Source organism: Phyllobates terribilis, unplaced genomic scaffold, assembly GCF_046119375.1.
Source record: "Phyllobates terribilis strain yellow unplaced genomic scaffold, ASM4611937v1 Scaffold_9__5_contigs__length_417890890, whole genome shotgun sequence".
NCBI lineage: Eukaryota > Metazoa > Chordata > Amphibia > Anura > Dendrobatidae > Phyllobates > Phyllobates terribilis.
The window spans coordinates 70348433-70365471 of NW_027362769.1; the positions used below are offsets into that span (position 1 = coordinate 70348433).

The 17039-nt window shown below is 43.9% G+C and overlaps 1 protein-coding gene across 3 annotated transcripts in view; it reads right to left on the bottom strand.

The window, feature by feature from the left end:
- Positions 1-17039, bottom strand: part of KANSL1L (KAT8 regulatory NSL complex subunit 1 like) — a 93251-nt gene that overhangs the window by 51390 nt on the left and 24822 nt on the right. For all 3 annotated transcript variants that reach the window (XM_073646604.1, XM_073646603.1, XM_073646602.1), the window contains exon 3: positions 3791-3926. In XM_073646604.1, coding sequence (XP_073502705.1) covers positions 3791-3926 — 136 coding nt within the window. The remainder of the gene's footprint in view (positions 1-3790; positions 3927-17039) is intronic.

Here is a 17039-nt window from a genome sequence, read left to right on the forward strand (position 1 = left end):
GAGAGAGTGGATAGGTGGGTGAGCACATGGGGGGAGAGATTCTCAATGCTGCAAAGCCTGCCCCCATCTTGACATTACCGCCCTCCCGATGCGAAAGCATCGGGCCTCCATCTAGTAAAAAAGAATTATTATTCATAATTGTATGACTTAATATTGAGCAGAATTAAGTATCCTGACATCCCCCTACATACAACATGAGCCCCCACATAGCCCCCTCAATCAACAACCAAAGTGATCAACCTATGTGGCCCTTATACATATAAGCCCTAACAAAAAAAACCTTGAAAAATTCTCTTTTTATTTAGTTTAAAAACCCCAAAACATACAGACATAAATACACACATAGCACAGAAAAACAGTGATATTAAAAGGAGCAGAAATGCGGGGAGCTGGGGACTAGTTTTGCCCTTCACAATTCCCTTCCTGACAGCGGAGGTTGGCACCCTAAGTTTACACGGTATGGCGCCCTGCTCCTCTTCGGCTGCCCCTCTGTAGCCCGACCACTACTCTAACTGACCAGGCATTCTCAATAGGTGATCAGATAATATTTAATGAACATTTATAAAATAGAGATACTACAGACACGTGAGGTATATACCCCCTACATACAGTATGAGCCCCCACACAGCCCCGTACATACTGTTTGAGCCTCCACAAAGCTACCTAGATTCAGTATGAGAACTCATTTAACTACCTATATACAGTATAAGCCCCACATAGCTCTCTGCACAGCCCCAGCATGCATCCCCACACAAGTAACATCACCCCTTTCTCCACACAGGCACTCAGCATGCAGCCCTACATGAGTGACATTATCCCCTTCACTATGCAGCCCCATGTGAGTAGCATCACTCCCTTCACAACACAACCCGCAGCCCCATGCAGCCACCTTGCATGCAGCCTCACAAGAGTGACATTACCCATTTTCCGTTGCTGCCATTCAGCATCAACCACCCTTCCCCGCACAGCCCCACATCACTCCCCCTCCTCACAGCACCCATCATCATCCCCCCCTCCTCACAGCCCCCATCATCCCCCCTCCTCACAGCCCCCATCATCATCATCCCCCCCTCCTCACAGCCCCCATCATCATCACCCCCCTCCTCACAGTTCCCATCAACATCATCATCCCCTCTCCTCACAGCCCCCATCATCATCATCCCCTCCTCACAGCCCCCATCATCATCATCCCCTCCTCACAGCCCCCATCATCATCCCCCCTCCTCACAGCCCCCATCATCATCCCTCCTCCTCACAGCCCCCATCATCATCATCCCCCCTCCTCACAGCTCCCATCATCATCCCCCCTCCTCACAGCTCCCATCATCATCCCCCCTCCTCACAGCCCCCATCATCATCCCCCCTCCTCACAGCCCCCATCATCATCCCCCTCCCCCTCCTCACAGCCACCATCATCCCCCTCCTCACAGCCCCCATCATCATCATCCCCCTCCTCACAGCCCCCATCGTCATCATCATCCCCCTACTCACAGCCCCCATCATCATCATCCCCCTCCTCACAGCCCCATCATCCCCCTCCTCACAGCCCCCATCATCATCATCCCCCTCCTCACAGCCCCCATCATCATCATCCCCCCTCCTCACAGCCCCCATCATCATCATCCCCCTCCTCACAATTCCCATCATCCCCCTCCTCACAATCCCCATCATCATCATCCCTCCTTCTCACAGCCCACATCATCCCCCTCCTCACAGTCCCCATCATCATCCCCCCTTCATCATCATCCCCCTCCTTACAGCCCCCATCATCATCCTCCATCATCATCAACCTCCTCACAGTCCATCATCATCATCCCCCCCTCACAGCCCCTTATCATAATCCCCCCTCTCCACACAGACCCTCATCATCCCCTTCTTCTCTATACAGCCCATCATCACCTTCCACATGCAGCCTCACGCATATAACATAAACCCTTTTCCTGTGAAAGCCTCCCCCCCATAAGCAGCCTTATACAAGTAGCAGTGGCCATTTCCCCATGCAACCCTCCATCATGCAGCCCCCATACAATACCATCATCCACACTTCTTTGCAACCAAATTTCATCCTCAGCCCACTCACACTGAGCCCTGTGTCCTCAATCCCATCTGCACACAGCTTCATCATGCAGCCTCTCTGTCCGCTTCAGCAGCCACAGCTCCAGCTCCACGCTGCTTCCTGCTATCGGGTCTTCACTGGATTGAAGGAAGCCCCGCCACTTCCGGTGACATCATCCCCTCAAAAAATCAACTCCACTCTAGACGCTACCGAGCTGCAGATGTCGGTGCACAAAGGATTATATGAGGGCAGTCTGGCTATGGCCCCCCGGAGCCTCGGGCCCCGGGCGGTAGCCCAGATTGCCCTCATTATAATCCGCCTATGAAGGCAGCCCCCCACCACCATCAACAATTGTCCTACAAACCAGGCCACGTAGTAGGTTTATGCAAGTGCAACAAATATGAGTGTTCCTAAATTATTCTATTTAAAGGGTATGCCCATTACCATGATACTGATAATTTATCCATAGTATACATCATCCATATCAGATTAGTGATGTCTAACACCAGGGACACCCACTGATCAGCTGTTACAAGCTCTGGTCGGATGCAAACAAAAGTTTGGAGCGGACCACCACAGTTCTGTACACAGTTTACTGGCCGCTGCCTTGTTATTACAAATCAGCTGCTATATATTTGTGTAGAAGCTGACTTGCAGTACCCTAAGCGGCCCATAAACAGTGTGTGGAGCTGTGAAATTTTGCTCTAAACACTGTTTACATCTGGCTGTAGCTGAAGCTGGTGACAGCTGTTGGTGGGGGTACTGGCTGTCAAACCTCTACAAATCTGATATAGAAGACCTATCCCATGGGAAACCCCTTTCAAAAAATATATGCCGTTTAATAATTAATGACTGATCCACTATAAAGAAGCACTCCTCTCAAAGTTTTTTTCCTCTTAATATATTGCAATCATCATTTTATATAACACGGTATTCTTACAATTGCTCATTTTGCCTTTCTACCCAGCTAATTCTTCTCTTTTCCATTAGGTCTATGACATCACGTGATTAAAAACTGACTAGCTGCAATCCTAAGCTCTATGTAGAAACAGGAAATCTCTTTCCCTGCATAAGTAATTATTAGAACTACAATTCTACATCACTGAAAAGTCCCTGGCAGACCAGTTCCACCCCCTCCAATACCTGACCCAGCTGCTCCGCTCCTCCCCCCCTGCCAGGGACTTTTCAGTGATGCAGAATGGTAGTTTTAATGATGACTCATACAGGGAAAAGAGATTTCCTGTTTCCATATAGAGCTTCGAAGAACTCAGCAAGTCTGTTTATAAATCATGAGATGTCATAGACCGAATGGAAAAGGGGAAAAAATTAACCGGGTAGAAAGGCAAAATGAGCAATTGTAATTACACAGTGCCATATAATATGATGATTGCAATATATTAAACAGGAGGAAAACTTTAGCAGGTGTACTTCTTTAATTGTGGCATTGGTAATCCAGAAGATTGTTCCACTGAGTGTAGATCAGTTGTTTGTTGACCGCAATAACATTACTGGGATGTAACCACTGAACATAACCCATCGATTCACTAAGAATGTAAGACAGGTCACATCCCTATTGTCAGGCGGTGCAATAAAGAGGTCATTGTTTCCCTGGCTACATACGGATTTCTCCCAGTACATAAACGCCTGCTCTATGTGCAAGTATCAGGTCACTTAAACTCACTGACATTTCCATTAGGTAAGACACATTCGTCTTCAGCAGTAAAGACTGAGTACCTTCTTGCTTCGCAGTTGACTATGTAGATCAGCCAGCTGATGAATTTTGCATTCCAGCTCTGCAATCTGAGCCTGAAGCCAGTTCCAACGACTGCCAACATCTGCTCTCCCCGAAAGCCAGCTCCATTCTGCAGAACTGCGAAGAAAAATAATCCACTTGATAGCTGATATAAAAATATTATTTCTCAAAGATTGATCTATCTACCATATACACTGGATCTATTATCACTTAAGACTTTAACAAGTTCTTCAAAAATGGGCCAGGCATGGTGTAAGAAAAAAAATGTATATATACAAGGTGTGTTCAATAATAATTTACTAGTATTCAATGTAATCTCTCTTGACTTCAACACACTTATTCTACTTTGCCTCCAGTGATCGGAAGCCCTCAGAATAGAAGACTTCTTGCTTTTGTAAGAACCCTGTTACTGCGTCTTGACTTCTACATCATCAGGAAATCGTTGTCCTGATGAAATCTGTTCAGGTTGCAAAACAGAAAGTAATCACTGGGAGCCAGGCCTGGACTATAGGGTGAATGTTAAGCTCCATGAAGCTGGATTCCCTGATAGCAGCTTGTGATTTGTGAGCTGGCGCATTGTCATGAAGTAGCAACTCACCTGCCAACAACTTCCAGTGGCATTTTCCTTAGATCGACTCACGTAATGCCTTCATTGTTCAAGCATAATAGTCTCCAGTAATTGTCTTGTGTGGCATGAACGCTAGTACGCTAGTAATAAAATGCCTTCTGTATCCAAAAACATTGCCATGATCTTTCCAGATGATTGTTGGACACAAAATTTCTTAACAGTAGATGACCCCTTGTACTTTCATTGCATGGACTCTTGTTTGGTCAGGATCTTGGTGGTGGACCCATGAATCATCTCTCGTAATAATTCGAGAATAGAAGTCTCCTAGATATTCTCTAAGCATGTCTAAATTCTCTTGGCTAAATTGTCGTTGACATGTTTTTTGCTCAGTCGTCAACATTCGTGGCACCCACAGGACCTGACCTTTGACATCAAAAAATCATGAATGATACTGGAAATCATGCCAACTGAAATGCTTAATTCATGAGCTAGAGCACTGACTTTGAGCAGACAAATCTTCCAAAATCATGGCCTCCACTTTTTAGCACATTTCCTCTGAAGATGGTTCGACAGTTCGCCCTGAATCAAAGGTCATCTTCAGTTGATTCCCTACACCATTTAATCTGCCTTGTCAAAACGTTATTTGGTAGTAAGAAGATGCATCATCATCATATACAGCAATCAGTCTTTCATGGATTTCTTTAAGCTTTTTTTTTCTTCTTTTGTAAGAAATTTAATTACGGAATGAAGCTCCTAATCCCTCACTTTCTTTGTAGGGTCGGAGTGTACAGCACTTGCCATCCTGTCTCTTCCAGTGCTTCCATCAGACTAAACTTCTACAGTGTTTGTTGCATGTGCAAACATATCTCAACATGCACAGAAAACCTCCGCTCTCTAACACTGACAGAACATGCTGGGGTAGATAATTTATTGAACAACCCACATACAGTGGGGACAAAAAGTATTTAGTCAGCCACCAATTGTGCAAGTTCTCCCACTTAAAAAGGTTAGAGAGGCCTGTAATTGACATCATAATTAGGCCTAAACTATGAGAGACAAAATGAGAAAACAAATCCTGAAAATCACATTGTCTGATTTGGAAAGAATTTTTTTAAAATTTTGGTGGAAAATAAGTATTTGGTCACCTACAAAAGTTCATCTCAATACTTTGTTATATATTCTTTGTTGGCAATGACAGAGGTCAAGCGTTTTCTGTAAGTCTTCACAAGGTTGGCACACACTGTTGCTGGTATGTTGGCCCATTCCTCCATGCAGATCTCCTCTAGAGCAGTGATGTTTTGGGACTGTCGCTGGGCAACACGGACTTTCAACTCCCTCCAAAGGTTTTCTATAGGGTTTAGATCTGGAGACTGGCTAGGCCACTCCAGGACCTTGAAATGCTTCAAAATGAGAAAACAAATCCTGAAAATCACATTGTCTGATTTGGAAAGAAATTTTTTTCAAATTTTGGTGGAGTATAAATATTTGGTCAATTACAAACAAGCAAGATTTCTGGCGCTCACAGACCTGTAATTTCTTCATTAAGAGGCTCCTGTCCTCCACTCATTACCTGTAGTACTGGCGCCTGTTTGAACTTGTTATCAGTATAAAAGACAACTGTCCGCAACCTATATACATATATACATACACAGTGGATTTTAGAAATTTATATTCCTTCTAGAAATTTATAAACAAATTGACAACTAGGTGTTAACAGTTTAAGTAAGGGTAACACCCAATTGTCAATTTATTGATTCAATTTCAGGAAGAATTATAGAGGAACCTATAGTGCAATGCTGGGTTTTTAGTAAAGATCGTCTAGAATTGTTGTTCCAAGGGAAATAAAGATATTTACTGTGACAAACAACTTAAGCCTGATGACATGTTCTTTTTATTTATATCTGCACTATGTTAGTATGATAGTAGCACTTACTCCAGATGCGGCCCAAGACTCTATCCAAGGACTGCACATTACAGTAAATGTCCTTGAGCTGGCCGCACACAGCCACTCTCCATTACAGATTACAGGAGACATGAACACTCCATATTAAAGGGATACTGTGCAGTCAAGGTCACAGCACAAGAAAGTTATGTCCAGCACATGGAATAAAAGCAGTTCTGGCTTTATTTAGAAATCCATTCACACATCCATACAGGAGAAGGATGCAAACAATTAGTAATATTGCACGATTATTTATAGACAGACATTGCTGTGACTATGTGCGCATGTGTCGCATGAACAGCATAAGCAGTAGTACTGATTATTGGATTTATGAAGAAAGCTTAAATTGCCTTTATCCCATGTGCTGAACATATTGTTCTATGCTGTGAGTATACAGCGAGGCGATTCGCAGGCTCGCTCGATTTCAAGACATATGGACTGTGGTGAGCTGACTATCTCATACATGTGTTGCCAAAAGCAAGAGAAAAGGGTTCCGTGTGTTCTTTATCCTTTAGGCATCATAGAAATGAAATAACCATGTATATAAAAGGAAGACGTTAAATGGGGCTCAGAGCGGTTAAAACTAATAACAGAAATTATACTCATCCTCAGCTATCCCATTTCGGTGCTTACTTGGGGTTACTCACCTGTCCTGGCTCCAGCGCTGGACTTTGCTTCCACTTTCCCTGTAGGACGACTCCCTCCGTGCTAGTACCTGTACATTCGTAATCCGGCATTCACCTCTGATGTCATCATCCAAGGCCTTTTAAAAGAGGACCTTTGATCTAGTCAATAGTGGCCAGGTTTACAGCTTATTTTATTCCCGCTGCTCCCCTGAGTATTCTATTTGTTTGGGGTATTTTTTTAAACCACCTTACACTGAAGCACTAAATAAAAAGGCCTATTTTTACGGTCTTTATGGGGATGGTGCCCACCTGATTCCCTGGGGGCATGTTTCTAAGTTGCACTGCATTAGTACCCTACCATAAAAATTTTAAAATTAGCAGTAATTAAAAAGGCCCATACCTCTGGAACCGTATGGTAAATTACGAAAAAAAAAAATACTCAGCGGAGCAGCAGTAATAAAATAAGTGCAAAATCTGTCCAGTTATGACCTAAATGTGCATGCTACTATTATGAGCTGTTCAGGGGTCAACCCATAATTCCCACTTGGCTCTGCTACAGCCAGGTGCTTGATTGTTGGCTCAGCTGATTCTGAATGCCATCCACACATCTAGCTCTCCTAATTGTTTGCTCAGATATTATTGTTTTGTTTACAGGGGACAATGGCTTCAGAGAATTAGATGTAAAGGTGAGTATAATGTGTTTTTTATTTTATTCTTAATTTTTACACTATGTAGACAGCAGGGGCTGAATACAGCTGTCAACATTGTCCCTTGCTTGCACTGACCTCGTAAGCAGGGGACAATGATAAGAGATGCCTTTAGCACCTGGCGCTTGGAAACAGAACAAACTGTACCGCTGATTCCCAGACGTCAGTACGTGTCACACTGATGACACATGTGGAAACACACTGACATGTGCGCAGACCCATTCATTTGAATGGGTCTGTGTGTAAGGGTCTCCAGTACGTGTGAAAACTATCACCACACGTACTAGAGACACTGACGTGTGAATGAGGCCCGACATTCAGCTTAGCTAATTCATCTTAGCAAGTGAGCCCATAACACCCGGTGCTTCATGGTCTGGTCCTAAACGCATCAGAGATGGTTGGAAATGCCCCACAGCTAATTGCTGGTTGAGGTGGGTTATCACTGTACAAGTTAAGATGAGAAGGCACTCACCAGTGGAGATCGAGCAGGCACCAGAATATTTTTTACAAGGTCGCTAAGTGTGAGCATTATTATTTTTTTTCTATTATTTTTAACTGCTCAGAACCCATTTATGAAAACATCATATTGACCGGAAAAATACCATTAATCGTGCTGTTGATACCCACAAAAAAATGCAGAGGTAAAAAATTTACTGGTGAAGACGATTATAGTAACCAATGAACGTTTCAACAATATCTAACCGAGGCCATTCAATAGTGCATTAAGAAGCAGACAGACAGTCACGTTGACCTAGCGGCTAGGCTCACCAGATAATGTGACTTTTCTAGAACTAAGGAAAAAAATATTGTTGAAATCTTGGGCTGTGAAAACTAATAATCGTCTGGGAGAAGATAATAAAACCCCTGCATTGGTGAGCCACATTATCCGAGCTCCGAAAGACATCTCCACGTTTCCATGGCACAGCAGTTTACTCAGCCACCCCGCTGCTGGGAATAAAAGCACCAGTAAGCACATTTAATGTGACCTCTGAGGCCAATTAAATTACTCAAAAGGTCTACATGTATCTACGCTGAATCATACCACCAATAGAAAGTTGTTCCTTTTACGAGTGTTCAGGTCAGTGATCAATGTGACAGGTAAAACCTTGGATACTGCACTCCTCACCGTACATTATAAGGTTATTATTAGGCGTCCTGACAGCAGAAAGCATGAGGGTGCTGCAGAGTAGGGCTGTGTTCACAATGCATTTTTGGGCTCTAACTAATATATACAGTGGGGGAAATAAGTACTTGATCCCGTGCTGTTTTTGTAAGTTTGCCCACTGACAAAGACATGAACAGTCTATAATTTTAAGGGTAGTTTAAGTTTAACATTGAGAGATAGAATATCCAAAAAAAAAGATCAAGAAATATCACATTGTATAAATTAGATACATTTTTTTGCATTTTGAAGTGAGAAATAAGTATTTGATCCCTCTGGCAAACAACACTTAATACTTGGTGGCAAAACCCTTGTGGGCAAGCACAGCAGTCAGGCGTCTTTTGTAGTTGATGATGAGGTTTGCGCACATGTCAGGAGGAATTTTGGTCCACTCCTCTTTGCAGATCATCTCTAAATCATTAAGATTTTGAGGCAACTAGGAGCTTCAACTCCCTCCATAAGCTTTCTATGGGATTAAGGTCTGGAGACTGGCTAGGCCACTCCATGACCTTACTGTGCTTCTTTTTGAGCCACTCCTTTGTTGCCTTGGCTGTATGTTTTGGGTCATTGTCTTGCTGGAAGACCCAGCCTACGACCCATCTTCAATGCTCTTACTGAGGGAAGGAGGTTGTTGGCCAAAATCTTGCGATACATGACCCCATCCATCTTCCCTTCAGTACGGTGCAGTCGTCTTGTCCCCTTTGCAGAAACGCATCCCCAAAAGTATGTTTCCCCCACCATGCTTCACGGTTGGGACGATGTTCTTAGGGTTGTACTCATCCTTCTTCTTCTTCCAAACACGGCGAGTTGAGTTAATGCCAAAGAGCTCAATTTTTGTCTCATCTTACCACAGCACCTTCTCCCAATAACTCACAGAATCATCCAGGCGTTCATTGGCAAACTTCAGACGGGTCTGCACATGTGCCTTCTTGAGCATGGGGACCTTGCGGGCACTGCAGGATTTTAAACCTTTAAGACATAATGTGTTAACAATGTTTTTTTTGGTGACTGTGGTCCCAGCTGCCTTGAGATCATTAATAAGTTCCCTCCATGTAGTTTTAGGCTGATCTCTCACCTTCCTCATGATCAAGGATACTCCACGAGGTGAGATTTTGCATGGTGCCCCAGATCGATGTCGATTGACAGTCATTTTGTATTTCTTACATTTTCTTCCTATTGCACCAACAGTTGTCTCTTTCTCACCCAGCGTCTTTCTTGTGGTTTTATAGCCCATTCCAGCTTTGTGCAGGTCTATGATCCTGTCCCTGACATCCTTAGAAATCTCTTTGGTCTTGCCCATGTTGTAGAGGTTAGAGTCGGACTGATGCATTTTTTACCGACTCCGACTCCACAGCCCTGCCTAAAAGTGTAATTCGGCCTCTTGACTCCCTCTGACAGATCATGTTGGGGGAAAGAATGATTTGTTATGTTGCATTACAACAACTGATCCTTTTGTTTCTCCTGCAGAAGAGACGCATCTTGAGACTTCAGGTGGTGGGGTACTCAACTCTCCCCACTGTAAGCACATGCACACTCATCTGAGATGAGTATGCAATAGCATGGGACGGGCAGGTGACATAGCTTTCGGCCTACCACTGCACAACAGGAACATTTAGAGTTGTCCAATCAGACAGGCCACGATACCTGCCACTACCGTCCATATTGCACTAGCGTACTTAGAGCAGACATTGACGCAAAGCCCATGTAGATGTCCTTGGAGGGAACTGAACCCAAGACACCAGTGCTCTAAAGCACCAAACTCCTGTACTGCCCATAAGTCACCATATAGGAAAGAATTACTTGAGCATTATCTGGTATCATAATGGGTGGCATCAGAAGAAGGTGCTGTACGAGCCTTGGGTAAACTCTATAGAATTTCTCCAGACTGAATGTCTCTGCATGTCTAGCCAATTATTTTATTTATTAACTAAATGTCTAAATTTTGCTGCCAAGGGTTAACACATTAATTATAGGATTCAAGGCCTCCTTCAGAGTGGCCCGCATTACTTGCAGGACATAGTATCTGAACACTAGCTCTTTCAGGCGGCTCAGGCATGCAGGAGGCTGTTTGCTTTTTAGATTTTCCTTTGCTAAGTGAGCTTTGTTTAATAACCCGTGACTACATGCAGGCAGCAACTTGCCACCCGATAATTACACATGGTTCAGGCCACCTAGTAGTGGGTGAGTCCCATAGGAGCTAGACATGGAGTCACACAAGAAGATTTACACCACTGTATGCTAAAGTGGGAGAGCTTCTCAATAAAGAAAGATGTTCTGTCAAAGTCTATCCTGACAATCGCTCCACAAGAAATTCAGGAGTCAACGTTTCCCTTAGACTTGCAGTATATCCAGAAGGAAAATCAGTGCTGGCCGCTTGTCCTCGGCTGCTCCATCAGCAGGATTAAATGATGCCAAGGGAAAGTGAACAGGTGGCAAGACTTGTAAACACGGCATTATTATTAGGTTACTGCCAAAGGGAAAGATTCACAAGAAGAGTGGCGCACTGAGCGCACTACAGAGAGAAGTCACTCCAGCCACAATCATTTCTACATCCTCCCCACACAGAAATATTTACACAGATGGGCAGGTTTACTAATATTTAGACAGTGTAAACTTAGATTAGACAGTCTAGAAAGGCACCAAATGAATTATCAGAGACTTAGGCTAAGAGAAAGGCAGTGCACCTTTAGAGACTTTTGTCTAACTTCATACCACCTCTTGGTTGGCTTACTTGACATCACTTTTGTGCACCTAGATTTTGGCACAATTAGGCACCATGCTGCTGCATTTTAAGCCACATCTCTTTTTCTTTTCTTATGAATGAGGTGCAAAAAGTATTTACAACACAACCCAAATAGGTCTAAAACTTGATGCAAAATTATACACCAAAATGAATCAAACCTTGACACATTTTTCACCAGGGGTCTAGGTGAAAACACATTAGTAAATCTGCACCTATTGTTAACATCACTGCCCTTACCAAATAACATCAAACTTCCTGATTTAAAGTCTAGATTAATGATTAATTCTGGAAAATCCTAAATCACTGATGTGTATCTAGCCTAAGAAGAGATTAATTACTCAGATACAGCTCTGGCAAAAATTAAGAGACCACTGCAAAATTTTCATTTTCTCTGATTTTTCTCTTTATAGATATATTTTTGAGTAAAATGTACATTGTTGTTTTATTCCATAAACAAACTACTGACAACATGTCTCCGAAATTCAAAGCTAAAAATTTTGTATTTATTTGCAGCAAATGAGAAATCGTCAAAATAATAAAAAAGAAACAGTGCTTTCAGACCTCAAATCATGCAAAGAAAATAAGTTCTTATTCATTTAGAAACAACAATACTCATGTTTTAACTCAGGAAGAGTTCAGAAATCAATATTTGGCGGAATAACCATGATTTTTAATCACAGCTTTCATGCGTCTTGGTATGCTTTCCACCAGTCTTTCACACTGCTTTTGGGTGACTTTATGCCACTCCTGGCACAAAAATGTAAGCAGTTCTTCTTTGTTTGAAGGCTTGTGACTATCCATCTTTCTCCTAATTACATTCCAGAGGTTTTCAATGGGGTTCAGGTCTGGAGATTGGGCTCGCCATGACAGGGTCTTGATGTGATCCTCCTTCATCCACACATTGATTGACCTAGCTGTGTGGCAAGGGGCATTGTCCTACTGGAATAACCAGTCCTCAGAGTTGGGGAACATTGCCTGAGCAGATGGAAGCAAGTGTTTTTCAAGGACAACCTTGTATGCGGCTTGATTCATACGTCCTTCGCAAAGATTAACCTGCCCAATTCCAGTCTTGCTGAAGCATCCCCAGATCATCACCGATCCTCCACCAAATTTCACAGTGGGTGCAAGACACTGTGGCTTGTATGCCTCTCCAGGTCTCCGTCTAACCATTAGACGTCAAGTGTTGGGCAAAGCTGAAAATTAGACTCATTAGAGAAGATTACCTTACTCCAGTCCTCTATGGTCCAATCCTTATGGTCTTTGGCAAACTTCAGCCTGGCTCTCCTTTGCTTCTCATTGATGAAAGGCTTTTTTCTAGCTTTACATGACTGGAGGCCTCTAGGAGCCTGTTCTGTTCTTGCCGTGCACTTCACCCCAGCTGCCATTTGCCATTCCTTTTGTAGGTCACTTGATGTCTTCCTGCGGTTGCTGAGTGACATTCGAATAAGATGACGGTCATCCCGGTCAGTGGAGAGTTGCTTTCGCCCTCTGCCGGTCTGTAGCTTTGTTGTCCCCAATGTCTGCTGCTTGACCTTGTTGTAATGGACTGCCGTTTTCGAAATTTTAAGGATGGAGGCAACATGACGCTCACTGTATCCCTCTGCTAGTAAAGCCAGAATTGAGCCCTTCTTTTCCTCACTTAAGACTTTTCTTTTCAACTCCTTTGGCATGGTTAAAAGTTATTTTTTCATTCAAATTACTTTTGGGCTATTCCTAGCACTTGTTTTGCCATCCAGCTTGTCCTATTGCAAAAGGACTGTGAAGTCCACAGCAGTGTTTTTTATACTTTCCCTGGTTACATAAGATTTGGTTCAGGTGATCACCTAAATCAGAAGCACATTAAGTAGAATGAGGTGGACTTTGGTTGGAATTTAACTGACACTGGAATGGAATGGCTGTCACACATGTAGACATGGGGATTTTTAGAAAACTGTGCAGTGGTCTCTTAATTTTTGGCAGAGCTGTATATTAGTGCAGTTGGTCACAACCTTGTTCTGCAAAGTCCCATTAGTCATTAGTTTCCACCTGAAGGCTCAACAATATTAAATTGTTTATTCAGGACTAATTAATTTTTTTATTATGGGCCTAAAATATAACAGACTGGTAGTTTCTACCTGCACGTGCTTGTTGTGTCCAGCACAGTGTCACAGATTGCTTCTGCCACAGATTCAGCAGCTTCCACTGATTTCATGTTGACAGAGCAGCAGCTTCTCTTCCACTCTGCTCTGTTGATGGGGCGTGACAGCCGATGTCATGCTGATTGACATCTCCCTGCTGCCTAACTGCGGGAAGCCAGCTGTCAATCAGCATGACATAGACAGTCAAGCTCCCTCGACTTCAGCCCGGAAGAGGAAGAGCTGCTCTGTTGACATGGAGCAGGTGATGTGCATGTGCCGGGTAAAACAAGTAGGTAGTTAGCACCTACCTGCCTGTTTATATACACATATATACACACTGCTAAAAAAAAATAAAGGGAACACTGAAATAACACATCCTAGATCTGAATGAATGAAATATTGTCATTGAATACTTTGTTCTGTACAAAGTTGAATGTGCTGACAACAAAATCACACAAAAATCATCAATGGAAATCAAATTTATTAACCAATGGAGGCCTGGATTTGGAGTCACCCCCAAAATTAAAGTGGAAAAACACACTACAGGCTGATCCAACTTTGATGTAATGTCCTTAAAACAAGTCAAACTGAGGCTCAGTATTGGTTGTGGCCTCCACGTGCCTGTATGACCTCCCTACAACGCCTGGGCATGCTCCTGATGAGGTTGCGGATGGTCTCCTGTGGGATCTCCTCCCAGACCTGGACTAAAGCATCTGCCAACTCCTGGACAGTCTGTGGTGCAAAGTGACGTTGGTAGATGGAGCGAGACACGATGTCCCAGATGTGCTCAATCGGATTCACGTCTGGAGAACGGGCGGGCCAGTCTTTAGCTTCAATGCCTTCATCTTGCAGGAACTGCTGACACACTCCAGCCACATGAGGTCTGGCATTGTCCTGCATTAGGAGGAACCCAGGGCCAACCGCACCAGCATATGGTCTCACAAGGGGTCTGAGGATCTCATCTCGGTACCTAATGGCAGTCAGGCTACCTCTGGCGAGCACATGGAGGGCTGTGCGGCCCTCCAAAGAAATGCCACCCCACACTACTACTGACCCACTACCAAACCGGTCATGCTGAAGGATGTTGCAGGCAGCAGATCGCTTTCCACGGCGTCTCCAGACTCTGTCACATCTGTTCCATGTGCTCAGTGTGAACCTGCTTTCATCTGTGAAGAGCACAGGGCGCCAGTGGCGACTTTGCCAATCCTGGTGTTCTGTGGCAAATGCCAAGCGTCCTGCACGGTGTTGGGCTGTGAGCACAACCCCCATCTGTGGATGTCGGGCCCTCATACCACCCTCATGGAGTCGGTTTCTAATCATTTGTGCAGACACATGCACATTTGTGGCCTGCTGGAGGTCATTTTGCAGGGCTCTGGCAGTGCTACCCCTGTTCCTCCTTGCACAAAGGAGGAGGTAACGTTCCTGCTGCTGGGTTGTTGCCCTCTTATGGCCCACTCCACATCTCCTGGTATCTGCTCCATGCTCTGGACACTGTGCTGACAGACACAGCTACCCTTCTTGCCACAGCTCGCACTGATGTGCCATCCTGGATGAACTGCACTACCTGAGCAACTTCTGTGGGTAGTACTATAGACACCGCCTCATGTTACTGTAACTCTAGGGGTGAGAGCAATGGCAAATTGAAAAAGTGACCAAAACAACAGCTAAAAAGGATGAGAACAGAGAAATGGTCTGTGGTCACCACCTGCAGAACCACTCCTTTATAGGGGGTATCTTGCTAATTGCCTATCATTTCTACCAGTTGTCTGTTCCATTTGCACAACAGCAGGAGAAATTGATTCACAATCAGTGTTGCTTCATAACTGGACAGGTGGATTTCACAGAAGTGTTATTGACTTGGAGTTACATTGTGTTGTTTAACTTTTCCCTTTATTTTTTTGAGCAGTGTATATATATACAGTACTGACCAAAAGTTTGGACACACCTTCTCATTTAAAGATTTTTCTGCATTTTCATGACTTTGAAAATTGTACATTCACACTGAAGGCATCAAAACTATGAATTAACACATGTGGAATTATATACTTAACAAAAAAGTGTGAAACAACTGAAAATATGTCTTATATTCTAGGCTCTTCAAAGTAGCCACCTTTTGCTTTGATGACTGCTTTGCACACTCCTGGCATTCTCTTGATGAGCTTCAAGAGGTGGTCACCGGAAATGGTTTTCACTTCACAGGTGTGCCCTGTCAGGTTTAATAAGTGGGATTTCTTGCCTTATAAATGGGGTTGGGACCATCAGTTGTGTTGTGCAGAAGTCTGGTGGATATACAGCTGATAGTCCTACTGAATAGACTGTTAGAATTTGTATTATGGCAAGAAAAAAGCAGCTAAGTAAAGAAAAACGAGTGGCCATCATCACTTTAAGAAATGAAGGTCAGTCAGTGCGAAAAATTGGGAAAACTTTGAAAGTGTCCCCAAGTGCAGTTGCAAAACCCATCAAACGCTACAAAGAAACTGTCTCACATGAGGACCGCCCCAGGAAAGGAAGACCAAGAGTCACCTCTGCTTCTGAGGATAAGTTTATCCGAGTCACCAGCCTCAGAAATCGCAGGTTAACAGCAGCTCAGATTAGAGACCAGGTCAATGCCAAACAGAGTTCTAGCAGCAGACACATCTCTTCAACAACTGTTAAGAGGAGACTTTGTGAAGCAGGCCTTCATGAAAAATAGCTGCTAGGAAACCACTGCTAAGGACAAGCAACAAGCAGAAGAGACTTGTTTGGGCTAAAGAACACAAGGAATGGACATTAGACCAGTGGAAATCTGTGCTTTGGTCTGATGAGTCCAAATCTGAGATCTTTGGTTCCAACCACCGTGTCTTTGTGCGATGAAGAAAAGGTGAATGGATGGACTCTACATGCCTGGATACCACCGTGAAGCAAGGAGGAGGAGGTGTGATGGTGTGGGGGTGCTTTGCTGGTGACACTGTTGGGGATTTATTCAAAATTGAAGGCATACTGAACCAGCATGGCTACCACAGCATCTTGCAGCGGCATGCTATTCAATCCCGTTTGCGTTTAGTTGGACCATCATTTATTTTTCAACAGGACAATGACCCCAAACACACCTCCAGGCTGTGTAAGGGCTATTTGACCAAGAAGTAGAGTGATGGGGTGCTACGCGAGATGACCTGGCCTCCACAGTCACCAGACCTGAACCCAATCGAGATGGTTTGGGGTGAGCTGGACTGCACAGCGAAGGCAAAAGGGCCAACAAGTGCTAAGCATCTCTGGGAACTCCTTCAAGATTGTTGGAAGACCATTTCCGGTGACTACCTCTTGAAGCTCATCAAGTGAATGCCGAGAGTGTGCAAAGCAGTCATCAAAGCAAAAGGTGGCTACTT